The following is a 24,668-nucleotide window of genomic DNA, read 5'->3' as shown; positions in this document are numbered from 1 at the left end:
AAGGGGAGGGAACATAATATCCAAGATCAAATTAAGTAATACAAAAAAACATTGGCAAAACTATATTTCTCATTTGCATAGTATGTAATGGCTGATGTACACTGAAAATCTTGTAAACCGCTTACATGTAGCTTAATGCACAGAATATACAAAACACATAAAATCCAAAATTAATACATGCAGCAACAACTATCAACGTAATTTTAATATGAGTAAGATAAGTACCTACAGTGAGGGGAAAAAAGTATTTGATCCGCTGCTGATTTTGTACGTTTGCCCACTGACAAAGAAATGATCAGTCTATAATTTTAATGGTAGATTTATTTGAACAGTGAGAGACAGAATAACAACAAAAAAATCCAGAAAAACGCATGTCAAAAATGTTATAAATTGATTTGCATTTTAATGAGGGAAATAAGTATTTGACCCCTCTGCAAAACATGACTTAGTACTTGGTGGCAAAACCCTTGTTGGCAATCACAGAGGTCAGACGTTTCTTGTAGTTGGCCACCAGGTTTGCACACATCTCAGGAGGGATTTTGTCCCACTCCTCTTTGCAGATCTTCTCCATGTCATTAAGGTTTCGAGGCTGACGTTTGGCAACTCGAACCTTCAGCTCCCTCCACAGATTTTCTATGGGATTAAGGTCTGGAGACTGGCTAGGCCACTACAGGACCTTAATGTACTTCTTCTTGAGCCACTGCTTTGTTGACTTGGCCGTGTGTTTTGGGTCATTGTCATTCTGGAATACCCATCCACGACCCATTGTCAATGCCCTGGCTGAGGGAAGGAGGTTCTCACCCAAGATTTGATGGTACATGTCCCCGTCCATCGTCCCTTTGATGCGGTGAAGTTGTCCTGTTCCTTTAGCAGAAAAACACCCCCAAATAATAATGTTTCCACCTCCATGTTTGACGGTGAGGATGGTGTTCTTGGGGTCATAGGCAGCATTCCTCCTCCTCCAAACACGGCGAGTTGAGTTGATGCCAAAGAGCTCCATTTTGGTCTCATCTGACCACAACACTTTTACCCAGTTGTCCTCTGAATCATTCAGATGTTCATTGGCAAACTTCAGACGGGCATGTATATGTGCTTTCTTGAGCAGGTTGACCTTGCAGGCGCTGCAGGATTTCAGTCCTTCACGGCGTAGTGTGTTACCAATTGTTTCTTGGTGAATATGGTCCCAGCTGCCTTGAGATCATTGACAAGATCCTCCCGTGTAGTTCTGGGCTGATTCCTCACTGTTCTCATGATCACTGCAACTCCACGAGGTGAGATCTTGCATGGAGCCCCAGGCCGAGGGAGATTGACAGTTCTTTTGTGCTTCTTCCATTTGCAAATAATCGCACCAACTGTTGTCCCCTTCTCACCAAGCTGCTTGGCAATGGTCTTGTAGCCCATTCCAGACTTGTGTAGGTCTACAATCTTGTCCCTGACATCCTTGGAGAGCTCTTTGGTCTTGGCCATGGTGGAGAGTTTGGAATCTGATTGATTGATTGCTTCTGTGGACAGGTGTCTTTTATACAGGTAACAAACTGATATTAGGAGCACTCCCTTTAAGAGTGTGCTCCTAATCTCAGCTCGTTACCTGTATAAAAGACACCTGGGAGACAGAAATCTTTCTGATTTTAATCTTTCTCATTAAAATGCAAATCAATTTATAACATTTTTGACATTTTCCAGACATTTTTCTGGATTTTTTTTGTTGTTATTCTGTCTCTTACTGTTCAAATAAATCTACCATTAAAATTATAGACTGATCATTTCTTGGTCAGTGGGCAAACGTACAAAATCAGCAGGGGATCAAATACTTTTTTCCCTCACTGTATAAAATGTTTTTACATAAAAAATATTGCAGGAAAAATGTCTTGTTTTTCTTGGTTTTGTCACACATCGATAAGGGGAGGCATGGGGGCTTAGTGGTTTGTACGTTTTACTTGCATGTTCAGGGTTGGGGGTATGAACCCCGCTTCCGTCCTGTGTGCATAGAGTTTGCGTGTTCTCTCTGTGCCTTGGGGGTTTCCTCCGTCTACTCCGGTTTTCTTCCCCAGACCAAGTTCATGCGGTGTAGGCTGATTGTCTGTAGTGTGTGAATGGGTGTGTGAGTGTGTGTGCAATTGTGTTGCACAATCGTGTGTGTTGCGATGGGTTAGCACTCCGTCCAGCGTGTCCCTCACCTTCTTCCCAAAACTCCCTGGGATAGGGTTCAAGATCTCTGTGACCCTGTGTAGGATAAGCGGTATGGAAAACGGATGGATGAGGCCTTGTCTTTGTGGTCATTTTTGTGACCATTACCAAACTGAATCGGTTTCAATAGTCATTGTGTTACCAAATAAATATAATATTTTGCAGTAATCAACACGAACCATTTGCTAAATTGCCTCTAAAAATATGAAAATCATAAAAGAGAATCTGCAGTGTGGGGAAAAACTGAATAACTTACATTTATGAACCAGATTTAAACGTTGCTTTCACACACTTCAAATCAGACTCGTACGTAATGGATCCTACATGGAACATACAATGCCCTGTGGAATTTTCAATACAATCAGGTATAAGATGTACACTAGCGCCTCCAAAAGGCTGCTGCTGGATACTGTAGCAGGAGAATTTGTTCTTGGGTACAACTATAAATCATTATTTGTCCTCAATCAGCCTGTAAAACCACTACTAACGTTTTCATTTAGACTTTCCAAATACTTGTTACAAATAGCAAAGTAGCAAAGAAACCCCCCAAAATAAACAACAACTGAAAGAAGCTGTGGTAAAAGCCTGCATCACAAAAGAAGTATGAAACAGTTTGGTGATGTCAGTGGGTCACCGGCTTGATGCAGTTATTGCAAGCAAGGCATATGCAACCAAATTTTAAGTGTTATTTACTTTAATTTACTATCTGTTCCTATGCGTTTGCTTGTCTAACAATTGGGTGGTCTGCCACAAAATGTGGCATGTTTTAAGTTGTTTAACACATCTGAATGTAAATATCAGGAAATGAAAGTTTAAATCTACTGTTATATCTCATATTCATGTTTTGTTCTCAACCCCAATGTATTCAGTGGGCAAAATCAAAAGATTTGGCCTTGCTCCAATACTTTCGGAGGGGACTGTATATCCATCCACCCATCTTCTACCGCTTACTCCTTTTCAGGGTCACGGGGAACCTGGAGCCTATCCCAGGAAGCATCGGGCACAAGGCGGGGTACACCCTGGACAGGGTGCCAATACATCGCAGGGCACAATCACATACACACTCACACCCATTCATACACTACGGACACTTTTAGACACGCCAATCAGCCTACAATGCATGTCTTTGGACTGGGGGAGGAAACCGGAGGAAACCCCCCAAAGCACGGGGGGAGCATGCAAACTCCGTGCACACACGGAGTTGGAAGTTATTCAGTTTTTGTCCCCACACACGGCCCTGCCGGGATTCGAACCCTGGACCGTGGAGGCGTGAGGCGATTGTGCTAACCACTAAGCCATTTAGAGAATTACAATTTTCAGATCTGGTCATTTAAAATCCTACCCTAAAGAGACAGACTACTCACACACACACAGCCAAGGAGACGACGTTAATAATAATAATCATCATCATCATAATAACAAAATTAATTTGATATCACTTAATTACTAAATTATTATCTTGGTTTCTTTGACTAGATCCGAGTAATTATTCAGTGTGCTTCCACTTAAGTATTTTCCATCCAGCAATCACCTATTATTCAGTTTAGTTCAGTTAAAACAAATTACATAAATTAAATCAGTTCAATTTAAAACCACAGAAACCGCATCGTCTGCATATCGTATATTTCTTACAAATATCACACACAGAAGCTGAATGTGTAATAAACATGTAACGTGTTAACAAGAGACTAGTATAATGTAACCAATAGAGTGGCTGCAGTGGAACTGACTATTCTACAACACAGGGGTGCTCAAGGGAATAACGTTTGATTTGGTTTTAACATTCTACAAAATGTTTTAATATAAATGCACTTATAGTGACAGAATAAAACAAGTGAAATATTTAGCTTTCTTCCCTGATATATATTCGAGCATTAAATGAGACTTTCTCTTTCTTCTTTCCCTTCAAATGGTTCAGCCTACAACAGAATATAAATATGATTGAACCGCTATTAATAGTGGTGTGGGGTTTCTCCAAGGAAAGAGAGAAATGGTGAAGGAGCCAAAAAAAAGGGAGACATATGATTAAATATATAATGAATTATGAATTTAATTAGGAACCAAAATGAAGGGAAACAACTATAGTCTGTTTTAGTGGAAAGGTTATTACACCTTGCTAGCTAACAAACCGTTTATGCTAGCTAACCGGTTACCTGGTTTACCTCAGCAGGTACTTTTCATATTAGCGTCATTTGGCAGCAGAGAAAAGTAAAAGGTAAGTAATGGAAATGGGTAAGGATGTATTCATTAATGTTTAAAATGCAGTGACATGATCTATTAACATGAAATTGATATGTTTTAGACCGAGCCCAAGTTTATTGTTTCCTCTAGAAGTAATGTAGGAGAAAGTTTTTTTTTATGTGTGTGTGTGTGTTTGTTTGTTTGTTTGTTTTGCCTTTTAGTAGAAACACTAAATTTATTATAAACTGTTTTATGATTTCTTGTGGGCTGTGTAAAAAAAAAAAAACTAGAAAACTAAATGTAATACTTGATATATAAACACTAGGGTAACTTATATTAAAGTAAAATATAAATAGAAGCATGCTTCAGTAAAATTTTCTGCAAGAAAATTTCTAAGGGTGCCAATAATTATGACACTTGAATGAAAGGGTAGATTTGTTGTGTATTTTCTGAATGAGATTAATTAACCACAGAAGACATTTTTCCCCATAAGCTTTTATTTTATTGTTTTTCTTTCCCTCTACAATACAGTCTAATCCTGGTTACCCAGGCCATGGCTGACTTCGAAATCACTCACTGTGTTTACATGCCTGTTTGTTTACATAAGAATGAATGCCACTAACATTTTAGCCATTCGTGCTGCTTCTGTCCTCTCGTCTGCTCCAGGGCTGTGAAAGGAAAATTCAAACTTCGAATATTCTTTGAATTTAAGAAAACTATGCGCAATTTAAGATGTGTCACAAATAATAGCACTGATTTTAATTCAAACATAGTGTTGAAAAAAACAACCACGCAAGATATAACTTAAGTAATGCGCTAGGTAGAACCGTAAATCAGGTTGTGAATACGCTCTTTCCGTAACAACGCAGTAAAACACGGACAATGAATAACAACAGCGTAAAGAATTCGCAGTATTGAATTAGATAGTGTACTCACTGTAATGTTATTATTTTAGGAGATCAGGTTTTCACCTAATTTTCACTAACATTCATTGCCATTTTAGTCAGAGTAAAATTGACAGAAATGAATAAATACAACATGACAAAATATTGACTAAATTTAAAGGACATTTTCATCAGAAGGCAAAATCTATGACTAAAAACAGTGTGAGAATTAACACTGGAACTGGCCTGAGAACCCATATTAAATCTTTTGATTTGATCATTTTATGTTTAGTTTAAAAATAAATGCACTTTGTTAACAACCAGGTTTTTTCTTTGCAATAAACAATACAACACTGCTGTTTGGTTTGTATTTATTCATTGCACCTTCTTGTGGACAGTTGATTTAAAATTTTGGCGTTACCTGTAGTATTTCCCCCTAACTGAAATAATATCTTGATAATTTGAATATAATTCTTAAAATGACAATAGTATCGTTTATCTCAATTATTTGTCAGACAATCTATTGTCCAACAAGAGTAGTTATCATGACCGGCCTAAGGGTACCATAATAACATACACAAATCAGCACTGATGTTACTATATACTATGTATAACAACAAAGAATACTGTATAGTATAATATGTATTTATGTGCATATATTTTGTGCAATTTGCAATTATTCATAAATAATTATTAGTTATTATTATATACATACCTACAATATATTGACCATGTTAATATAAATATGTTTGTGTGTTTGTGTTTTGACAGGAAGTTGGAGGGCTATAGGACCCAGAGGATGTCAGGAGGACAGCACTCCTGTCCCACCCTTAAAGCCAGGGAGGAGAAGTTGAACTGCATTCCTGCTATCAACAATCCTGCTGCTGCTACCACCACCGGTTTAAAGGAAAAATCTGCACTTTCGTGTGCATGTGTGTTTGTGTGTGTTAGGTACGCAGGTCAGAGTGCAAGCTCAGTGAGGAGTGTGTGTTTGAATTCGCCTGCTTTCATGTTTGTTTTCAAAAAACAGTAGGAAGGTGGAGCCGTGTGATCAAATAAAAGAAGACCAGACATCCAAGCCGAGCGTCAAGTGAAAGCAGGTATCAACCTCATTTCCAGCCTTCTCTCTCTCTCTCTCTCTCTCTCTCTCTCCCTCTCTCTCTCTCTCTCTCTCTCAGTCTCTCTCAGTCCCTCTGCTGTTGTCTTTCTGGTTGCTACTGACTTTGACCGTGTGTAAGTTAAATATGGTTTCCTGTTGTTTCATAACATAAACACTGAACACACATGCTCACCCCAGGCACATATAGCACATAAATGTGTTGCACTTCCGTGAACATGTAAACATGCTTCTACTACATTTTCATTTTCACTTTCAGCCCAACACAGCTATTAATCCTTAAAATTACATTTGTGACAAGCTCGCACTCTAACCTGTTGCCTGCCATTACTTGCCTTACCATAGTCTGCATTTTTTTGGCAGCCCTTTTATTTAATGCAAATAACTAATGAGGCAGAATCCAGTCCAAACAAAGCCAGGCAGACAGCGTTAACCAAGAACCAAATGACTGAGCCCTATTACGTACAATTATAAGAATAATTCAGCAAATTGTAGATCATGACATGTTTGTTGTACCTTTGCACTGGAGCTGTGAAGCTTAGGTTGCTAGATATACTGTGAGGTTTTGTAACAGATATTTATAGAAAGATTTTTTTTGTAAGAGAAACATTGTTTACAGATGATTATATACCAAACTGTTTATTACAATTTATGACATATACTACAGTTAACACAGTGTGTGCTTGGAGTGTACCTGTGCAACCACTGAATAAAATACATGGCATCACAGCTATTTTTTAAGCAAATAGTATGATAACTGGATTTTCATATGGATTTCTGAATAAGTTTCTGCTGGTTCAGTTTCAGATTTTAATACGTCTTATATAACATAGTTATATACTATACTAATGAGCAATAATATGAAAGAATTTCTATTACATTTCATTCACGATTAAATAATTTTTTGTTGCTCATGAGCAATTACAGTACTGGACATCTGAAAGACTTTGGGCTTTAAACTTAACCAAGAGCATTATTTATTTTATTTATCTGTCTCACACAATGTTCCACAGGTACATCAGGATGTCATCTCCAAAGCAGCAGCAGGACAGCGTCTCCAGCGTGGCAGAAGCAATGGCCCCTGAGTCGTGGTCCAAGGTTAGCTGTCCATGTTGCGTGTCATCTGAGGTGGAGCCGCTGGTTCTGATTCATCTGGCCGAGAATGTGGAGTCTAGCACCAAGCAGTGGATCATGTCCATGATCTCAGCACCTCATAAGGCAGGAGGTGAGAGGAGACTGCAGATAAACGCCTGCAAAACAATAGTCCACACCTAGTGATACCTTTGTGCAGCTATGCTCGTGGTACTTTAGGAAAATGCCCACTGAGGAAAACAGTAATGTCAGGGTTTTACCAGTGTTCTGACAGATGCTTGAAACGGATACTGGATATGAAAAATGGTCTTGTGCTTGTGGGGCGGCTGTGGATCAGGTGATAGAGGAGGCTGTGCACTTACGGTAGGGTTGGTGGTTCGATTCCCGGCCCACGTGCCGAAGTGTCCTTGGGCAAGGCACTGAACCCCAAGTTGCTCCTGATGGCAAGTTAGCGTCTTGCATGGCAGCTCTGCTACCATTGGTGTGTGTATGGGTGAATGAGAAACAGTGTAAAACGCTTTGTAGAACCACTAAAGGTAAAATAAAAAAAAGCACTATATAAGTGCAGACCATTTATCTGTATTTGTACATCTACAAAATAATTGTGTTACTTGTCTGGGTGGATATGCATAGGACCTAATGTGATAGAGGGTGCTGTAACCCTTCATTTTGAAGAAAAAAAGGCAAGAATCCCTATGGTAAATCTGTCATACCTCTTTTCCAATTAACCCTATTAAGGTAATTATGATGTTCATAAGATTTACACCGGAAGTTGGATGTATTGTCACCAAAGTTATGATTGAGGCAAATTATACATACTGAGAAGAAAAATGCAGTGATGACCAGCATTAACCAGTGAATTCTGTATGAAGTTCATTTTCAGACATAGACAAGGTTGGATGCAAATGCGGGGTTACATGGGAATGATCGAGGCAGACAAATCAGTTTATGCCAGCACTCAGTACTGTCCACAAAACCACGAATGCGCTCAAGGATACCCGCCATACCTTTCTGTACCAATCTGACTGACACGAATGAGAGCATATAGCAATAACATCCAAAGGATGCAGGTTGTACATCTTGTTTTTACGTGTTATCAAAGTCAGAAATGGACCCATGACCATTTCTCTTGGATGTTTAAAATCCCTTGCCATTTTATCTACTTGTTCAGGGCTCAGCAGCCGTTATTTTATCATCACTTCAGCCTCCTCCTGCCCTTTTGGCTTTGATTCTTTAATCGACATCGGTGCTATGCAGATGGCTGTGGGATCTAAGCCAGAGTCACCTGACTCATCATCGGAGGATGACGAGCTTGAAGACTGCATTTTGACTTGTTTTTTAGAACGCTTAAGGGATGGATACAGCCTCTTTGGTTTGATCAATTTAGTCACAGACAACATTTGTTTTTACAAAACCTCGACTTTAGCCTGGAAAGAGTTATTAGAGGGTTGGACCTGCTTACAAGTTTTTTGAGCGGAGATAGCAGCACATTTATGATTAGCACAGTCCTGCGTCAGTGTAGCAATTTTCTCGTCCACATCTTGCATTAGGAAAACATGCCATTGTTTAAACACTTGCACCGCTGCGTCAGCATCTGACTTTACAACTGACACAGGTCTCCAAAGCTGAAAAACATTGCTCTTTACTCCATACTGTCTGTTCTGAAATTCCAAGATCTTTACATAGTTTGAATCTTTTTCTTTCCACACACTTTATCTAGCATTTGCACTAGTGCTTACCCAAAACTATTGTTATCAGCAAAAGGCAAGAAAACAGCTGGTGAGGAAGGCTCTCCAACACCCTTAGGATCCTGAACACTTGTTGTCATTACCAAAAAAAAAAACCAACGCAACTCATTCAATCGAGAAACTTCAATTAAACTTCTTTTAAGTCGCGCTCACTTATTTTAGCTAGCTTCACTAAACTGATTAATGAAACATACAGCAAGTTCTTTGGCCAGGATGACCCATCAGGTCAGATAGGTGATGATGTCTGTCATCTGGATCATCAGATGGAGTACATCCTTATCCTGCCGACAACGCCAGGAACTGATGTAAATCTTTTCTGGATGATTAAAATGCTTCAGTTTCACCAGAAGTAAGATGAATCAGGAGACCAAGAGCCAGGGTATAGTCAAAGAGATGGTTTATTATGTGTGCAGAGACACCCCGGGCACTACAGCATTTTGTAGTCTCAATCTTAGTCTAAACATTAGTTGGATACCGTCACCTAAATGCGCATGGATATACCATGCAAACATAATATTTAACTCTGTTGCTCCAGTGTGCAAATATTTTGCTCCGTACTTAATAATAAGTAAGATGATTCTAGTTACATAAACAAATTTAAACAATTATTGACAACATTTAACAACTCGACTTAGACTTCTGGTGTGGATGGAATTTGAGCCAGCGTTTTTGTTTTATGAAACAAAAAAAAAAAAAGAACAAAAATGATGGGAACATGTATTTGACAGAAACTCACACAAAATCTTAAATAGTAATAACCGTGTGAAATCTGTAAATATTTTATTTGTTATGTTGAACTTTAGTATTGACCTGCATAAATAAGTACTGCATGGCTGTTTGACAGAAAATGGAATTAATGTACTTTATATTTTCCCATCATTATTGTTTGTCACCAAATAGTTAACAATAAGTACTCAATGGACATTTGATCAAAAACAAAATGGTGGCATTTCTTTATTGTGTACATACCAATACCCTGTGTCATACATTGTAACTGCTTTAGTTCAGTGAAGGTTTGAGTGCTAAATCATACTGAGTCCCTCTCTCCTTCCTCTGCTGTGTGTTTTAGGGGCACACCTACTCGTACACCCTGGTGAAGATGCCAGCTGGGGACGACTTGTGGTTGCAGCACCTCGCTGTACCTTACTCAGGGCCACAGAAGAACTGGGACTCTGCAAAGCTGACAAAGAGGGCAATATGGTCTTGTTTTCCTTTCACGACCGTAACAACTTTAATAACATCAGTAAGTAAAGAGCTGGCTTCAAAAGAACAGCATTAAACTTGAATAGACTGAAATGGATAAGAAACGGCGTTGCTGCTTGATGCGATATGCAGCAATGTAAAGAAGGGAAAGTGGGCAATGATATTAGTAATCATACATGATATTTTGATTTAGAATACATAAACAAGAAGACCAAGGTGAGGTATAAATCAATGCATACACAACTTGGCCCAAAGGATTGATTATTAAAATATTTTTGGATTAAAAATTAAATTAAAAATGATCTTTTGTATGCATAATAATGAAGCCATCTAAAGGACAATGAACTTTGATTCAAACCCAGAGAGCCCAGTTGCATCTCCTAACTGATGTGGAATGCCTTTATGACTTTTATAAACTATGGAAGACTAAGAGTTACAGGGAAAACAAGAGATTAACACAATGCTATAACTCTGTAAATAATACATTATAATTGTTTGCATCATTTTGTATTTATAGCTACAAGGCTGTTTGTGTAGCAGCTGTGTTCTGTGTGTAGATGACATGCAGAAGTTCCTGACTCTGGCTGAGAGACAGTACATCGTCCAACATGAGCTGGAGTCCATGAGAGCCGTGAAAGACCAGCGCATCCCTGGAATACCTGGAGACAAGGGCATCCTTAAATCCAGACAGAACATACGTGAGTTACAGCATGTTTGTCAGTAGAGAGAGAGAGACTGACACCGAAGTTCACCTTGTTCAATACCCGGGGGGGGGCAGTATATTTCAGTGAAAAGGAATTATGTCTCGATGACCATTTGTGCCGATCCCGTATAAGGAATTTGAACATATGAATATGCGGATCCTGGATAAATACTGTCTGACGGCTGCAAGCTAGAACAACACACTTCCATTACCGGTAAAGGTATGCTAATAATGTTCTGGCTTTCAAGCACAGCAACACTACACTGTGTGTGTTTTGTGTCTCAGTCTATTTCTGTGAATTGCATTACAGTACATTTTCATATGCACAGAGTGGAGGCTGAAGCAGAAAGATAGTGTGTATGCAAAACCATCAGGTATCGCGTTGTCTCTCTTTTTGAAGTGCCATCCACAGTGTTTGTTTATATATAGAGTGGAGACAGACTGGGACAGTGTGTATGTGTGACCTTAGAGTACCTTTCTCTCTCTCTCTTTCTCTCTGTCTCTCTCTCTCTCTCACTCAACTGCTTAGTCATGCTGCGCTCAATCCCCTCCTGCTCAGTGATGCTAAAATGGTAATGCTATGACCATGTTTCTCCCCCTCTCTCGCTCTCTCTCTCTCTCTCTCTCTCTCTCGCTCTCTCTCTCTGTGCTATAGTTCAGAAGCTGCAGAAAGCAGGAGTGATCCAGGATGTTTTCCCCCTTTGTGATGAAAAGAAGCTAAATGCTCTTGGCAAAGACTGGTATTTAAAGAAAAGCTTATGGGGACAGCCTTTAGGTACACATACATTTTGTTTTATATATATATATATATATATATATATATATATATATATATATATATATATATATATATATATATATATATATATTGTAAGTATTTAACTATTGATAAGTAATACAGATTTTCTTCACCTAATCTTAAATCTAACCTTAACCTTTTACCATCCACAAAGATTGGTTCAGTTTTGAAATAAGAAGCACATAGCTTTTATAAAACCCACATTATAGTGAGGAAAAATGAGTATTCAGACACTGTGGTTTTGTTAATATAGAAACATAAACTAAAAAGTATGTAGTCATAAACATAGACAAAGATTTGTTTTAAAAAAAACTACATTCATGAAAAAAAATATATGGGACAGGACCAGCAGTGACACTTAGAACAATAAGCAATGAACTGCACCACAATTCTCTCCATTCCTACACCACATGCAGACCTCCTCTGTAAAAAAGGAAGTGCAAATCAGAAGAGAAGAATTCAAAGAACTCTTTATGAGCAATATACTTTGGTCAGACGAAATAAAAAATACAACTCTCCGGCAGTAATTCAGCTCGTCATGTTTGGAGAAAGAAGGGCTGTGCATATGATCCTAAGAACACCATACTCACTTCCTCACCATCTAGTACTGAGGCGGGACCATCATTTTATGGGGCTGCGTCTCTGGAAATGGTACTGGGGCATTAGATGTCATGAATGGAGTGATGTACCTGGATATATTATAGGAGAATTGAATCTCATCAGCCAAGAAACGGAATCTGTGGAGAAGAAGGAAGTCTCAAAAAGACAGTAACCCCAAACATACAGCCCAAATAAAAAGTCCTTGTATGGCCTAGCTCGTCCCTGACTTGAATCTTATTGATGCTTTTTGGAGGATTCTGAAGTAGCAAGTCCATCAGAGGGACTTGCTAATTCCCTCATAACCCTGGGGAATTGAATATATGTTGGCAAGAGGAATGGGCCAAAATTAAACCACAATGCTTTCAGTGCTAATTAATTCTTACCGTGGTCATCTCAAATCTGTAACTCCAAAAACAGCTTTGCAACAAAGTACTGATATTGTTAATTAGATTTTTTTGTGTCTGTTTATGAATACATACTTTTTTCTTAATATTTGTAAGTACGGAGTCAAACATGATATTACTGGTGCATGGATACATGCACCAGTAATATATTAAATAACATAAACCAAAGTGTCCAAATACTTATTTCCCTTCACTGTACTTTGTATCTTGCTGGTCATGACAATGTAGGTTACCTTTCTGGTCTGGATGATTCACAAAAACCCACACACACACACACACACACACACACACAGAGTGTATAGACATATGCTTACACAGCTGAGACACACCCATACTCGCACATATGCATACACTGGCAAACAAAACCATGCAAATCCTCACCCAGTGCATGAGGGTGGAAACACATACACTCTTGTTTTAAAAGAGAAGCTGCTTTTTAAAGAATTGCTTTTCTCTCCTCATCAAGACTCTTAATTATACGCTAAATATATTATGAAGAACTTTGTAACATTCCATATTTATGGAAGAATTTTGTGGGATCATGTAATTATGAAAGAATACAAGTTCTACTATAGCATACTAGCATACCTTTTCATTTTTATCACTTTGATTAAAACCCTATGTACAACATCTTACATCTTACCTTATCTTGTTATTTCTTTTTCCTTTGTGTTTGTGCTGTATTACATTTGCCCGGTATTGCTTGAATATTTTACCCCTGCTAATGCCACCATTGTCATTTATGAACATTTTATAATGGCTCTTAGTGGATCTTAACATTCTTACTCCCAAGAGATAATTATCCTCCTAAAAATGTTTCAAAGTGGAAAATTCTTTGTTAAAGAGAGTTTTTATTAGCTCTCACTCTATCCCATCTTTCCACCACAGAGTCCATTCATGCTTACTTCGGTGGCTCCATCGCTTTCTACTTCAGCTTCTTAGACTTCTACACGTGGGCTCTGGTACCTCCAGCAGTTCTGGGTGTCTTCATAACCTTCTTCCTTCCTGGAGCGCCACCTCCTGATATACCTAAAGCAGACAATTCAACCCCTGGCCCGGGTTCCTCAGATGCCAGTGATGACCTGGATCTGTCCGTGAGCTCCCACATGGTGCAGGCTGTGTTCAGCATGATCTGGTCGACCGTGTTTATGGAGCTATGGAAGAGACGCAGCGCTGCTCTGTCATACCACTGGGGGACACTGACACTAACAGAGCAGTTCCAGGAACCAAGGCCTGGTTTCCAGGGCGAGATGGGAATCAATCCTGTGACGGGCAGAAGAGAACCACTTTTCCCCGATTGGAAGAGGCAGATGCGGGTGGGCCTGGTCTCTGTGCCCGTGGTGGGACTTTTTCTTGGACTTGTTGTCCTCGGCATGGTGGGGTTTTATTTCTGTGAAAGCACCATGTCTTCAATTCACAAGGCTTCCGGATCCATTATAACTGCCACGTTGTCCTACCTGCCCTCCGTCATGCACATCGTCTACACCAACATGCTGGGGAATGCCTACCGCACTGTTGCACTGAAGCTCACCGAATGGGGTAAAGCAGAGAGAGCATATTCTTTCATTATTTCAGACACAGTGTCTAAATGATATTGACAATGCATGAACGTCTTGTTGTTTTAACAACGTTTCGGTGGTCATGTCATTAGGGTTCCTCCAATGTGCTGAATTCACACTGCACAACGTTCAAGCCCTCAGAATCACCAAGCCTTTCACACTGTACAACTTTAATCGATTGCGATCAGTTGTTTAGATGTTGTAGGGGTGTGCTGCTGCATGATCACTTGCAGATGAGGCTTTTGGCTTATCATGTTACGTTTGTCACCATTTTGTATGGAAAAGCAAGAAATAAGAGGTTGGGGAGGATAGTGAAAAGAAGTGAAAAGCTATTTTTATATTGGGCACAAGGAGTCAGGTCATACTTGTTTTTTATTTTTGTTGTCCCTTACAACCATTTGGCATGCAGAGGATTTCCTCTCAGACACTCATTGATTATGTCACTGTATTGTGACTATTCTTAGAGGGGTTGACGCTATTCATTTCAGACAAAACCAAGCATGCTTTAAAACATCAGAGCCTCAGAGAAAATTGCAATGCTGAACCATTCACACTACACACTACACAAACACTACACACTCACACAAACTGAGTGCCAAAATTGGGGGAAACTGGTAAAACTGGGAAATTGGTACAAATATCCTGTAACATGCACTAGGCTTAAAGTGCTTAAAGTACCTGAATTTAGTTTGAAATTGAAATCCTTAAAAGTCTGGATAAGAGGCTTTTTTTGCTGAATAGTAAATTACCTTTTGTGCTTACCCTGAGATCGTTTGCTCTGAGAGTTCAGTGTGTGGTTCCAGGAACTTATCACATTCACCTCGAGTGTGATTCAAGTATGGGCACAAGCCGCAAAAAGTACGTTAAAACAGTATGCTTATAATGTAATCAGGACAAATGGTGAAAGAATGCTCCTGTTTAACACTCTCTCACGCTTTCTCTCTCTCTCTCTCTCTCTCTCTCTCTCTCATCTCAGAGAACCACAGAGAAGAATCAGCTCATCAGAATCATCACACAACTAAAGTTCTGGTGGTGAGTCACACTGATTTCTCATTTCTCTCTCTCTCATTTAGATTTGTTGAATTTCATTGACTAACTTAATTCATAATTTAAGAAAATTGCAGTTTTTATATAATTAACGATAATTTAATTATAATTAACACTATAAAAACAGACATTTTCCAGAGATTATTGCATGTCTATTGTAATCAGTTGGTTGCTAGTATATAGTTGTTACGAAACAGGACTTGGAGACAGGAAGTAAGGGCAGGAGTACAGTCTTTATTTGAACTTACGCTAAAGACTTACAACGGAAAATCTATCCCTCAACTCGAGATGAAACGTGAAGCACAAAACTTAGGACAGGCTTATGCCGAGAACCAGTAGCTTAACTCATGCACCAGACATACATTTAACTTAGGCAGGAACACTCCTCTAAACTAAGACATGAACACATCCTTTACTAGAGCATGAACACATCCTTTACTAGAGCATGAACACATCCTTTACTAGAGCATGAACACATCCTTTACTAGAGCATGAACGCATCCTTTAACTAGAGCATGAACGCATCCTTTACTAGAGCATGAACACATCCTTTACTAGAGCATGAACACATACTTTACTAGAGTATGAACACATCCTTTACTAGAGCATGAACACATCCTTTACTAGAGCATGAACGCATCCTTTAACTAGAGCATGAACGCATCCTTTAACTAGAGTATGCACACATCCTTTAACTAGAGCATGAACACATCCTTTAACTGGAGCATGAACACGTCCTTTACTAGAGCATGAACACATCTTTTAACTAGATCATGAACACATCATTTAACTATGACAGGGCAGAAGCACTCTTATCTATGACAGGGCATAACCACTCTTAACTAGGACAGGGCATACACAATCTTAACTCTGGCATGGCATAAACACTCTTAACAAAGCGTAAGCTAAGGAACAGGAAAACAGACAGAGCATGGCAACATCACAACCTGGCACCATTATTCATCCTGTCTTCTTCTCTGTTAGTCCTTACACCACTTGACTTGACTTGACTTGACTTGACTTGACTTGACTTGACTTGACTTGACTTGACTTGACTTGACTTGACTTGACTTGACTTGACTTGACTTGACTTGACTTGACTTGACTTGACTTGACTTGACTTGACTTGACTTGACTTGACCTGACCTGACCTGACCTGACCTGACCTGACCTGACCTGACCTTAATGCCACGCGATGTGCACAGCAACACGAGGGGTTTAAGTAACCAGTCTCTTGATTGCCGACAGCTGGAAACACTTGACACAGCTTTAGCGTCCATGCGCACTTCAATCGACACAGCGCCATCTGCCGGCGGTACCGTAACAATGGTAGAAGCTACAGATAAAATGAGTCTAGCAGAGATTGTATGATGACATCAATTACAACATTTGACATTGGAAGGAATATCTGCCACGTGTATCGTCCCCTTCCCTTCCCATAAATACACACTTCCATTAAGCAGTTATTACCAGAGCAGGTATTCTCTTCCAAAAGTCGCAGGTGGATTTTGAATGGTGATAAGTGCAAAACCCAAAGGACATTACAGTGACCACTCTCTGTTTCTTCCAGTTCACCTTTTTCAACAACTTTGCTGTGCTGTTCCACATTGCAATCTTCAAACAGGACCTGCAGCTCCTACGCAAGGTGAGACCAGCTCACTGCTTTTTTTGTCTTCCAATTTGTATTTTAATGAATACATTTAAAAAAAATTAGTTTCTACTCATTCATTTACATGAATTCATGTGCTTTTCCATTCCTTTTCCCGTGTGTGCAGAGGCTGTCATCACTGCTGATCTTGTCTCAGGTGGTGAACCAGTTAACGGAGGTGTTGGTGCCGTTTGTAGTAGATCGTTTCTACGGCTCTTCACAGAAAGAGCTGAAGGAGGACGACCCGGCTGCTGATCACATGCAGGCTGAAGGAAGTCTGCCCCCATTTCCTGTGAGCTCTCTCTCTCTCTCTCTCTCTCTCTCTCTCTCTCTCTCGCACCATAAAATCGTACATTAGAAACTTACATAGTCATTAGCAGTACATACAGGTTTTATTTTGTTTGCTGCAAAGAAAAACTTCAAATTTATCTGTAATGTTTTGCATATAGATATTTTATATAGTTATCAATATTTTATAAAAATAAACAAATCTAATTGTTTATTTTTGGTGAACAGATTTTTGTGAGTTTTTCTGGATTGTACCCCATTTGTCTCCAAATGTAGTCATTACTAATTCCCATGCATTGGCTGAGTCTCCTCTGTTGCACGACCTGTTTTTGAAGGGTGTAGAACAACATGTGCTACCTCCGAAACACTTGAAGCTGTTGCATCTTATAAAACTGTTGTTCATGCAACATTATAGTGCAACTAAAAGCACCTGAAGGGTAGCATGGTGGTACAGTGGGTAACATTACTGCCTCACAGCTCTATGGTCCCTGATTCAAGCCTGAGCTTGAATTAGTTAGTGTCTGTGAGGAGTTTAGCATGTTCTCCTCAGGTTTACATGGGTTTCCTCATGGTTCTTCAGTTTCCATCTACTGTCCAAGCAAAAAAACCACGCACATAGGTAGAATTGCTAAATTTGACCACAGGTGTGAATAAGTGTGTGAATGCCGCCCTGCAATGAACTAGGGTGAATTCTCTGGGGTGAATTCCATCCGGGGTGAAAACTCCCGCGTAATCAGGATCGGCTCTGGATCCACTGTGACCCTGATCAGAATAAAGTGCTTACTGAAGATGAATAGAGGTCCTCTGTGCCCTACGTAGAGAGGAAGGCCATCCTTCCCACCCAGAGAGCAAGACAATTCTGCTCTTTCAGACTTTCACAATCATGAACAGAATCTTGCAATAGGGTAAACGAATGCTTTACCGCTTCTTTTTGTACATCTTGACGTTAGAAATTTGTGACCAAATGGACAATGGACAGTTTCTTCACTGTTGTGTGGGCCACATATGTTCAGAACCATGACTCTATGTGTGTGTGTGTGTGTGTGTGTGTGTGTTTGCAGGGTCTATTTCTGGAATATATTGAGCTGCTGGTGCAGTTTGGTTATCTGAGTCTCTTCTCATGTGTGTATCCACTCACGGCCGTGCTCCTGCTAATTAACAACATCACAGAGATTCGCGGTGATGCCTACAAGATCTGCCGCCTCTTCCGGAAGCCCTTCTCTCCACCCGAGGCCAGCATAGGCGTCTGGCAGGTGACCCACACACACACACACACACACACACACACACACACACACATACATATTCATACCTGACCACAGGGCCATGTTGCAAAGGATTTTATATTGGTGACTCACAGGACACTAGAATCCTGTACTCAAAACTGCTGTGTCGATTAAAGTTGGGTTGGGATCATATTTTCAGTACAAACATGGCCACACCCCATTCTGAAACAGTGCAAAAAAAAAGTCTAGAAAATTTAGGAAGTAATGTGTTGTTGCATCTTACATAAAGCAAACTATACAGGGACCTGAACATTTTTCTAAATATTTGTTTAGTGGATTGGATAATTTACAACATGTCCTTTTTAAACGTTTCTCCCTCTGACAGATGAGCTACCAGTTCCTCTTTTTTGTGTGTAATTTTGCTGTGCTTTTGTTTATTCTGTGTGTGTGTGTGTGTGTGTGTGTGTGTGTGTGTGTGTGTGTTTACACTCCTCAGACAGCATTCGAGGTGTTGGCGTTTTTCTCAGTCATGTCGAACTGCTGGCTGCTGTTTTTAGCTCCACGAATAAAAGCATTCACTCAGGACTCTGGACTAAACCCGAGTGTTGTGCTGATATTCACTGTCATAGTGGAGGTGGGATAAACACAAACACATTAGGGCTGTCAGATCATATTAAAAACATTAACATTAGCACTACACTGTGCATTCATATCGCATAAACCATGGAAGATAAATACAATGAGGAGGCAATAGCATCCTTGTAGTATAAACTTTATTGTTTCCTTTATGAAATTATTTAACCATAGTAATGTATTTTTGTTTCTGATTTTTTAGCTTGATTTTACATGTATTATTTGAACTGGTATTGATGTAAAACTCATCATCTTCAACCCGTCTTCACACAGGATTTCCTTCTATTTAAGGCTCTGGCAACAAAGTTAGATGCAGTGCCTAATAGCCTATTCACGTTTCCACTAGATAAGGTGAAATAAAGTATGCCATAATTCACATGCCTTTATATGGAGACCTTTACTACATCAAGCACCTCATGAACATGAGGGTGATGATTCAGTGGTCTTACAGTAGGCTACTTAAATGGACCCAAATTGCAGCCTCAAGCATTTGTGCTTCGTATTTACAACCCCAATTCCAAAAAAGTTGTGATGCTGTGTAAATAAATATAAATAAATGTAAATAAAAACAGAATGCATTGATTTGCAAATCTCATAAACGCATATGTTATTCACAATATACCATAGAAAACATATCAAATGTTTAAACTGAGGAAATGTACCATTTTAATAAAAAAAATAAGGTAATTTTGAATTTGATGACCGCAACAAAAAAGTTGGGATGGAGGCAACAAAAGGCTGGAAAAATAAGTGTTACTAAAAGGAACCAGCTGGAGGTTAATTGGCAACAGGTCAGCAATATGATTAGGTATGAAAAGTGTATCTCTCAGACGTAAAGATGGGCAGAGGTTCACCAATATGCAAAAAAAAAAAAAACTGCGTGTACAATTTGTGGAACAATTTCAGAATAATGTTCCTAAATGTAAAATTGGGAAGACTATGAATATCTCATCATCTACAGTACATAATATCATCAAAATATTCAGAGAATCTGGAGAAATATTGTGCACAAGGGACAAGGGTGAAAATCAATATTGCATACCCGTGATCTTCGGGCCCTCAGCGGCACTGCATTAAAAACAGACATGATTCTGTAATGGAAATCACTGCATGGGCTCAGAAACACCTCCAGAATTCACTTTCTGTGAACACAGTTTGCCATGCCATCCACAAATGTTGGTTAAAGCTCTATAATGCAAAGAAGAAGCCATATGTGAACATGATCCAGAAACGCTGCAGTCTTCTCTGGGCCAAAGCTCATTTAAAATGGACTGAGGCAAAGTGGAAAACTGTTCTGTGGTCAGATGAATCGAAATTTGAAATTATTTTTGGTAACCATGGATGCCACATCCTCTGAAGTAAAGAGGACTAAAGAGGAGAGGGACCATCCGGCTTTTTATCAGAGCTCAGTTCAAAAGCCTGCATCTCTGATGGTATGGGGGTGCATTAGTACCCATGGAAAGGGAAACTTGCACATCTGGAAAGGCAGCATCAATGCTGAAAGGTATATACAGGTTTTAGAGCAACATCTGCTTCTATCCAGATTCCATCCCATCTTTATTTCTGAGAGACTCTGCCTCTCCAAGATACTTTTTTAATACCCAGTCATGTTCCTGACCTGCTGCCAATCAACCTAATTAGTTGCTAAATGTTCCTCCAGCTGTTTCTTTTAGTAACATTTACTTTGCCAGCCTTTTGTTGCCCCTGCCCCAACTTTTTTGAGACGTGGTACATTTAATATAGTACATTTACGCAGTTTAAACATTTGATATGTTTTTTTATGTTCTATTGTTCTATTAACATATGGGTTTATGAGATTTGCAAATCATTGCATTCTGTTTTCATTTACATTTATTTACATTTTACACAGCGTCCCAAATTTTTTGGAATTGGGGTTGTAGAATCCAATTAATAACCATCCATTCGATATCGTGCAGCAAAACCATTTTTAAGGTCGTGACAAAGAAGAGGGCTTTATATAAAAATACCGTATATTAAAAGTGTATTCCAGTGTTCCCTCAGTAAAGTTTGCAATAACGTTTCAGACTATTTGGAATTGTTGTGAGTGAAATTGAGACCCCCAAAGCTACCAAGACATATTTCTGTCAAAGCGGAGTGTGTGCTATATTCACCACTACAATCTCAGTAGTAACATAAACTCATCAAACATCTGATATCTTCATACAAAGTACCAAGTAATTGCTTGGAACAATGTAACACATGCAGGAATGCCAGGAAGTGAAAGAAGCAAAGATTGATAGCTCAAACACTGATAAACACGTCATGACAATGACAAAACCACCTGTCCCTCTGACAAACTATGGAAATAAAAAAACACTGTTTGCACGTTGCTGTACACAGTCCACGTACATTACTTTTGACCTGTTATCACTGGTCCATTAAAGGACCCGAGAGCCAGGTGACACTCGTTAATAGTGTTGTGTTTTTGTTTTTGTTTCTGCAGCACGTTTTGATTGTGGTGAAAATGATTCTGGCCTTTGTTATTCCTGACGAACCAGAGTGGGTCCAAATCAAGAAGCAACAGATTGAATATCGCACCATACTGGCCCTCAAAGAGCAGGTGAAGTGTGGCATTACTGCACCACAATACAATGCCTTGCATACATATTCTTGTCCTTGAACTTTCCCACATTTTCCACAGTCTACCGCCTAAAATCTATAGCCAACAGCAGTCCTGTGGTCAGAAACTGATTCTGATGAAGGGTGGTTTAAAAAAAAAAATAGAGAGAAAAACAATCCAGGAAGAGTAAATGATGCAACTGTAAATTAAAATTGGGAATTTCAGATAAAAGAGAATTCATTCTACAGCCAGTCATAAAATCATAAAACATAAAACTATCAAATAAGACAAAACATACATTCATTGAAACCTCATATTAAAGATAAATAAAACCATGTAATTGAAAGAAATTAAATAAGTCGTCAAGTAAAGACCTGCCTAAACAAAAAACTACATACATGCAACGTGCATAACTTGAAAATGTACATGATAATAAAAAACAGTGTCAGGCTGTAGAAATTCTCCACTGCCGTCTCCGGTAGTCATATTGTTTCTGTCTGTTATCTTCCACCAGTCCTTATCGTTATGTTTTATGGTGCAGGATTAGATAGAGTCATGCAAAAAGTGTACATTAATCTTTGCTTTATATGTGAACACACTAGACAAATTCCTGCCTAAAGAAATCAATTAAGTAACTTGAAATGACCAACTGGTTCCAGACTGTAAAATTTCATTTGTATATTCTGAACGATTCCACTGACAGGCAGCAGCAACAACAACAACAAAAGAAAATAATTGAAAAAACATGCATTGTGGGACCTGTCATTTCAAGTAGTTATACAATCATTCGATTCAATATCATATTAATTACATCTGTACTTCAGGGAAGAAGATACATTTGTTGACATTTTCACTGGGTACACTATAGTCATATTTACAAACACAGATGGTTAATGAAGGCCAGCCCACTGTACCAGACAGATCACTGTCATGCATTCTGTCACTCACATAACACGGTATACGCAGTGTTTAAGATCCCCGGTAATGTTGCTGTTCCAATACACTCATTCTTATAACGTCACCCGAATAACATCAGACGTCTGATATTCTTGGTGTCACTAACATATTATATAGAGCCACATTAAATAATTATATACACCTATAGTGTATTGTAGTGTATTATATTGTTATGTGCCTTGGTTTTAAGAGACTTAGGCTGTGTATATGTTTTCTTTCTAGACTGTTAAGCCTTGGCTTGCTGATGTCAGTAGCTCTGTTTGTTTCTCTTCCATCTTACAGAAAGTGAAGCGTTCCAAGACTGCTGAGCTCCCTCGCTCATAATCCTGAAAAAAACCTGAAAAGAAACAGACACCAAGGTGTGGCATCAGCCACCTAGTTCATTACGCCACCACCTTTAATGATAAAGAACTTCATTTGCTGTTGCATCGTGAGGTATGGGGGTGCCAAATGGTACATGAACGCTTGCAGACCGGTCTAAACAACTGGACTTGGTGTCTTCCCCTAGAGGACTGCTGTAGTATAGAAAAAAAAGGCTTTTTAAAGGCACATGGTGTATGCAATACAGAGCAGGATATAGAGGTTTGTGAGCTGAAAAAGCAATTTAAGGCATGTGCTGAAATGAAATTGCTAGCTCAGTAACCCATAAATCTGTGTTCAGAGCATGCATACACATACCGAGGTGTGGTATTTTAAATAAATGGAATAGTTTTTAATATATCTTATATGACAGAATGGCACATATGTAATACATCATGCTTACACTGGTTGTCAACACTAAATGGCAAACAAATCACACCACTTATGCAGTACATTCATGAATATCGTTACGCTATGTCTCAAATCGCATCCGATGAAGCCATACATAAAAAGTGTTTACTGTTGATTAGTGTATAGAATATCCGTTTAAATGAGTGCTTTAACTGTAACCATTCTATACTTGATAAAATTACACACACACACACACACACACACACACACACACACACATACATATATATACATACATACATATATATATATATATATATACATACATACATATATACACACACATATATATATATACATACATACATATATATATATACACACATACATACATACATATATACACACACATATATATATATACATACATACATATATATATATACACACATACATACATACATATATACACACACATATATATATACACACATATATACACATATATACATATATACATATATATATATATATATATATATATATATATATATAAAAATAAATGCTATAACAATTTTAATTAGCAACAAATTCTCCACTGGCATCACTGTCTGTTAAATGCTACTAGCCACGGTCCCTTTATGGAACACGATAAGGTAGGTTAATGTAAAAAGTATACATTACTCTTCACTTAATTTGTTCAATAAATACAATCCAACATCAGAGTAATTTTGCTGAACTACTTTTTCATATTTCTCAGTGTAAACACATTAATCAGTTATGTACTCATAGTCTACAATAGAACATACATATGCGATTTGAGACACAACATATACCTTGCATTTCAGCTATAGTGCACCTTTATCATCTAGCAACCAAAGAATCTTGCTTGCAGCAATGTCTGCTTATACGAGGTTTGTAGTGGCTATTTGATGCAGTTATGAAATTATTCAAATCACTGCTGAGTGATGCTTTATTTGCAGCTTTTTTTTTTTTTTTTTTAAATCCCAACAACTGAAGAACCAAAGAGTGAGCATTATACTCACCAAGATGTTGTGTACTGTATTGATGATAAATAAATAACGCAAGACAGACATTCA

The 24,668-nt window shown here is 38.7% G+C and overlaps 1 protein-coding gene across 1 annotated transcript; it reads left to right on the top strand.

Moving 5' to 3' along the window:
• Positions 1 to 4,148: 4,148 nt before the first annotated feature.
• ano10b (anoctamin 10b) lies at positions 4,149 to 24,664 on the top strand. The gene is made up of 14 exons (XM_017474029.3): positions 4,149 to 4,402; positions 6,024 to 6,352; positions 7,383 to 7,594; positions 10,279 to 10,452; positions 10,970 to 11,110; positions 11,771 to 11,890; positions 13,807 to 14,457; positions 15,454 to 15,509; positions 17,095 to 17,169; positions 17,300 to 17,464; positions 18,522 to 18,713; positions 19,183 to 19,320; positions 21,784 to 21,900; positions 23,140 to 24,664. Exons 3-14 carry the CDS (start codon positions 7,393 to 7,395, stop codon positions 23,179 to 23,181), a joined length of 2,073 nt encoding a protein of 690 aa, XP_017329518.1. The 5' UTR covers positions 4,149 to 4,402; positions 6,024 to 6,352; positions 7,383 to 7,392; the 3' UTR covers positions 23,182 to 24,664.
• Positions 24,665 to 24,668: the final 4 nt, after the last annotated feature.

Source organism: Ictalurus punctatus, chromosome 8 (assembly GCF_001660625.3).
Source record: "Ictalurus punctatus breed USDA103 chromosome 8, Coco_2.0, whole genome shotgun sequence".
In the NCBI taxonomy this organism is placed as follows: Eukaryota; Metazoa; Chordata; class Actinopteri; order Siluriformes; family Ictaluridae; genus Ictalurus; species Ictalurus punctatus.
Note: the sequence above shows the minus strand (reverse complement) of the source record. Positions and strands in the feature narration are given on the sequence as shown.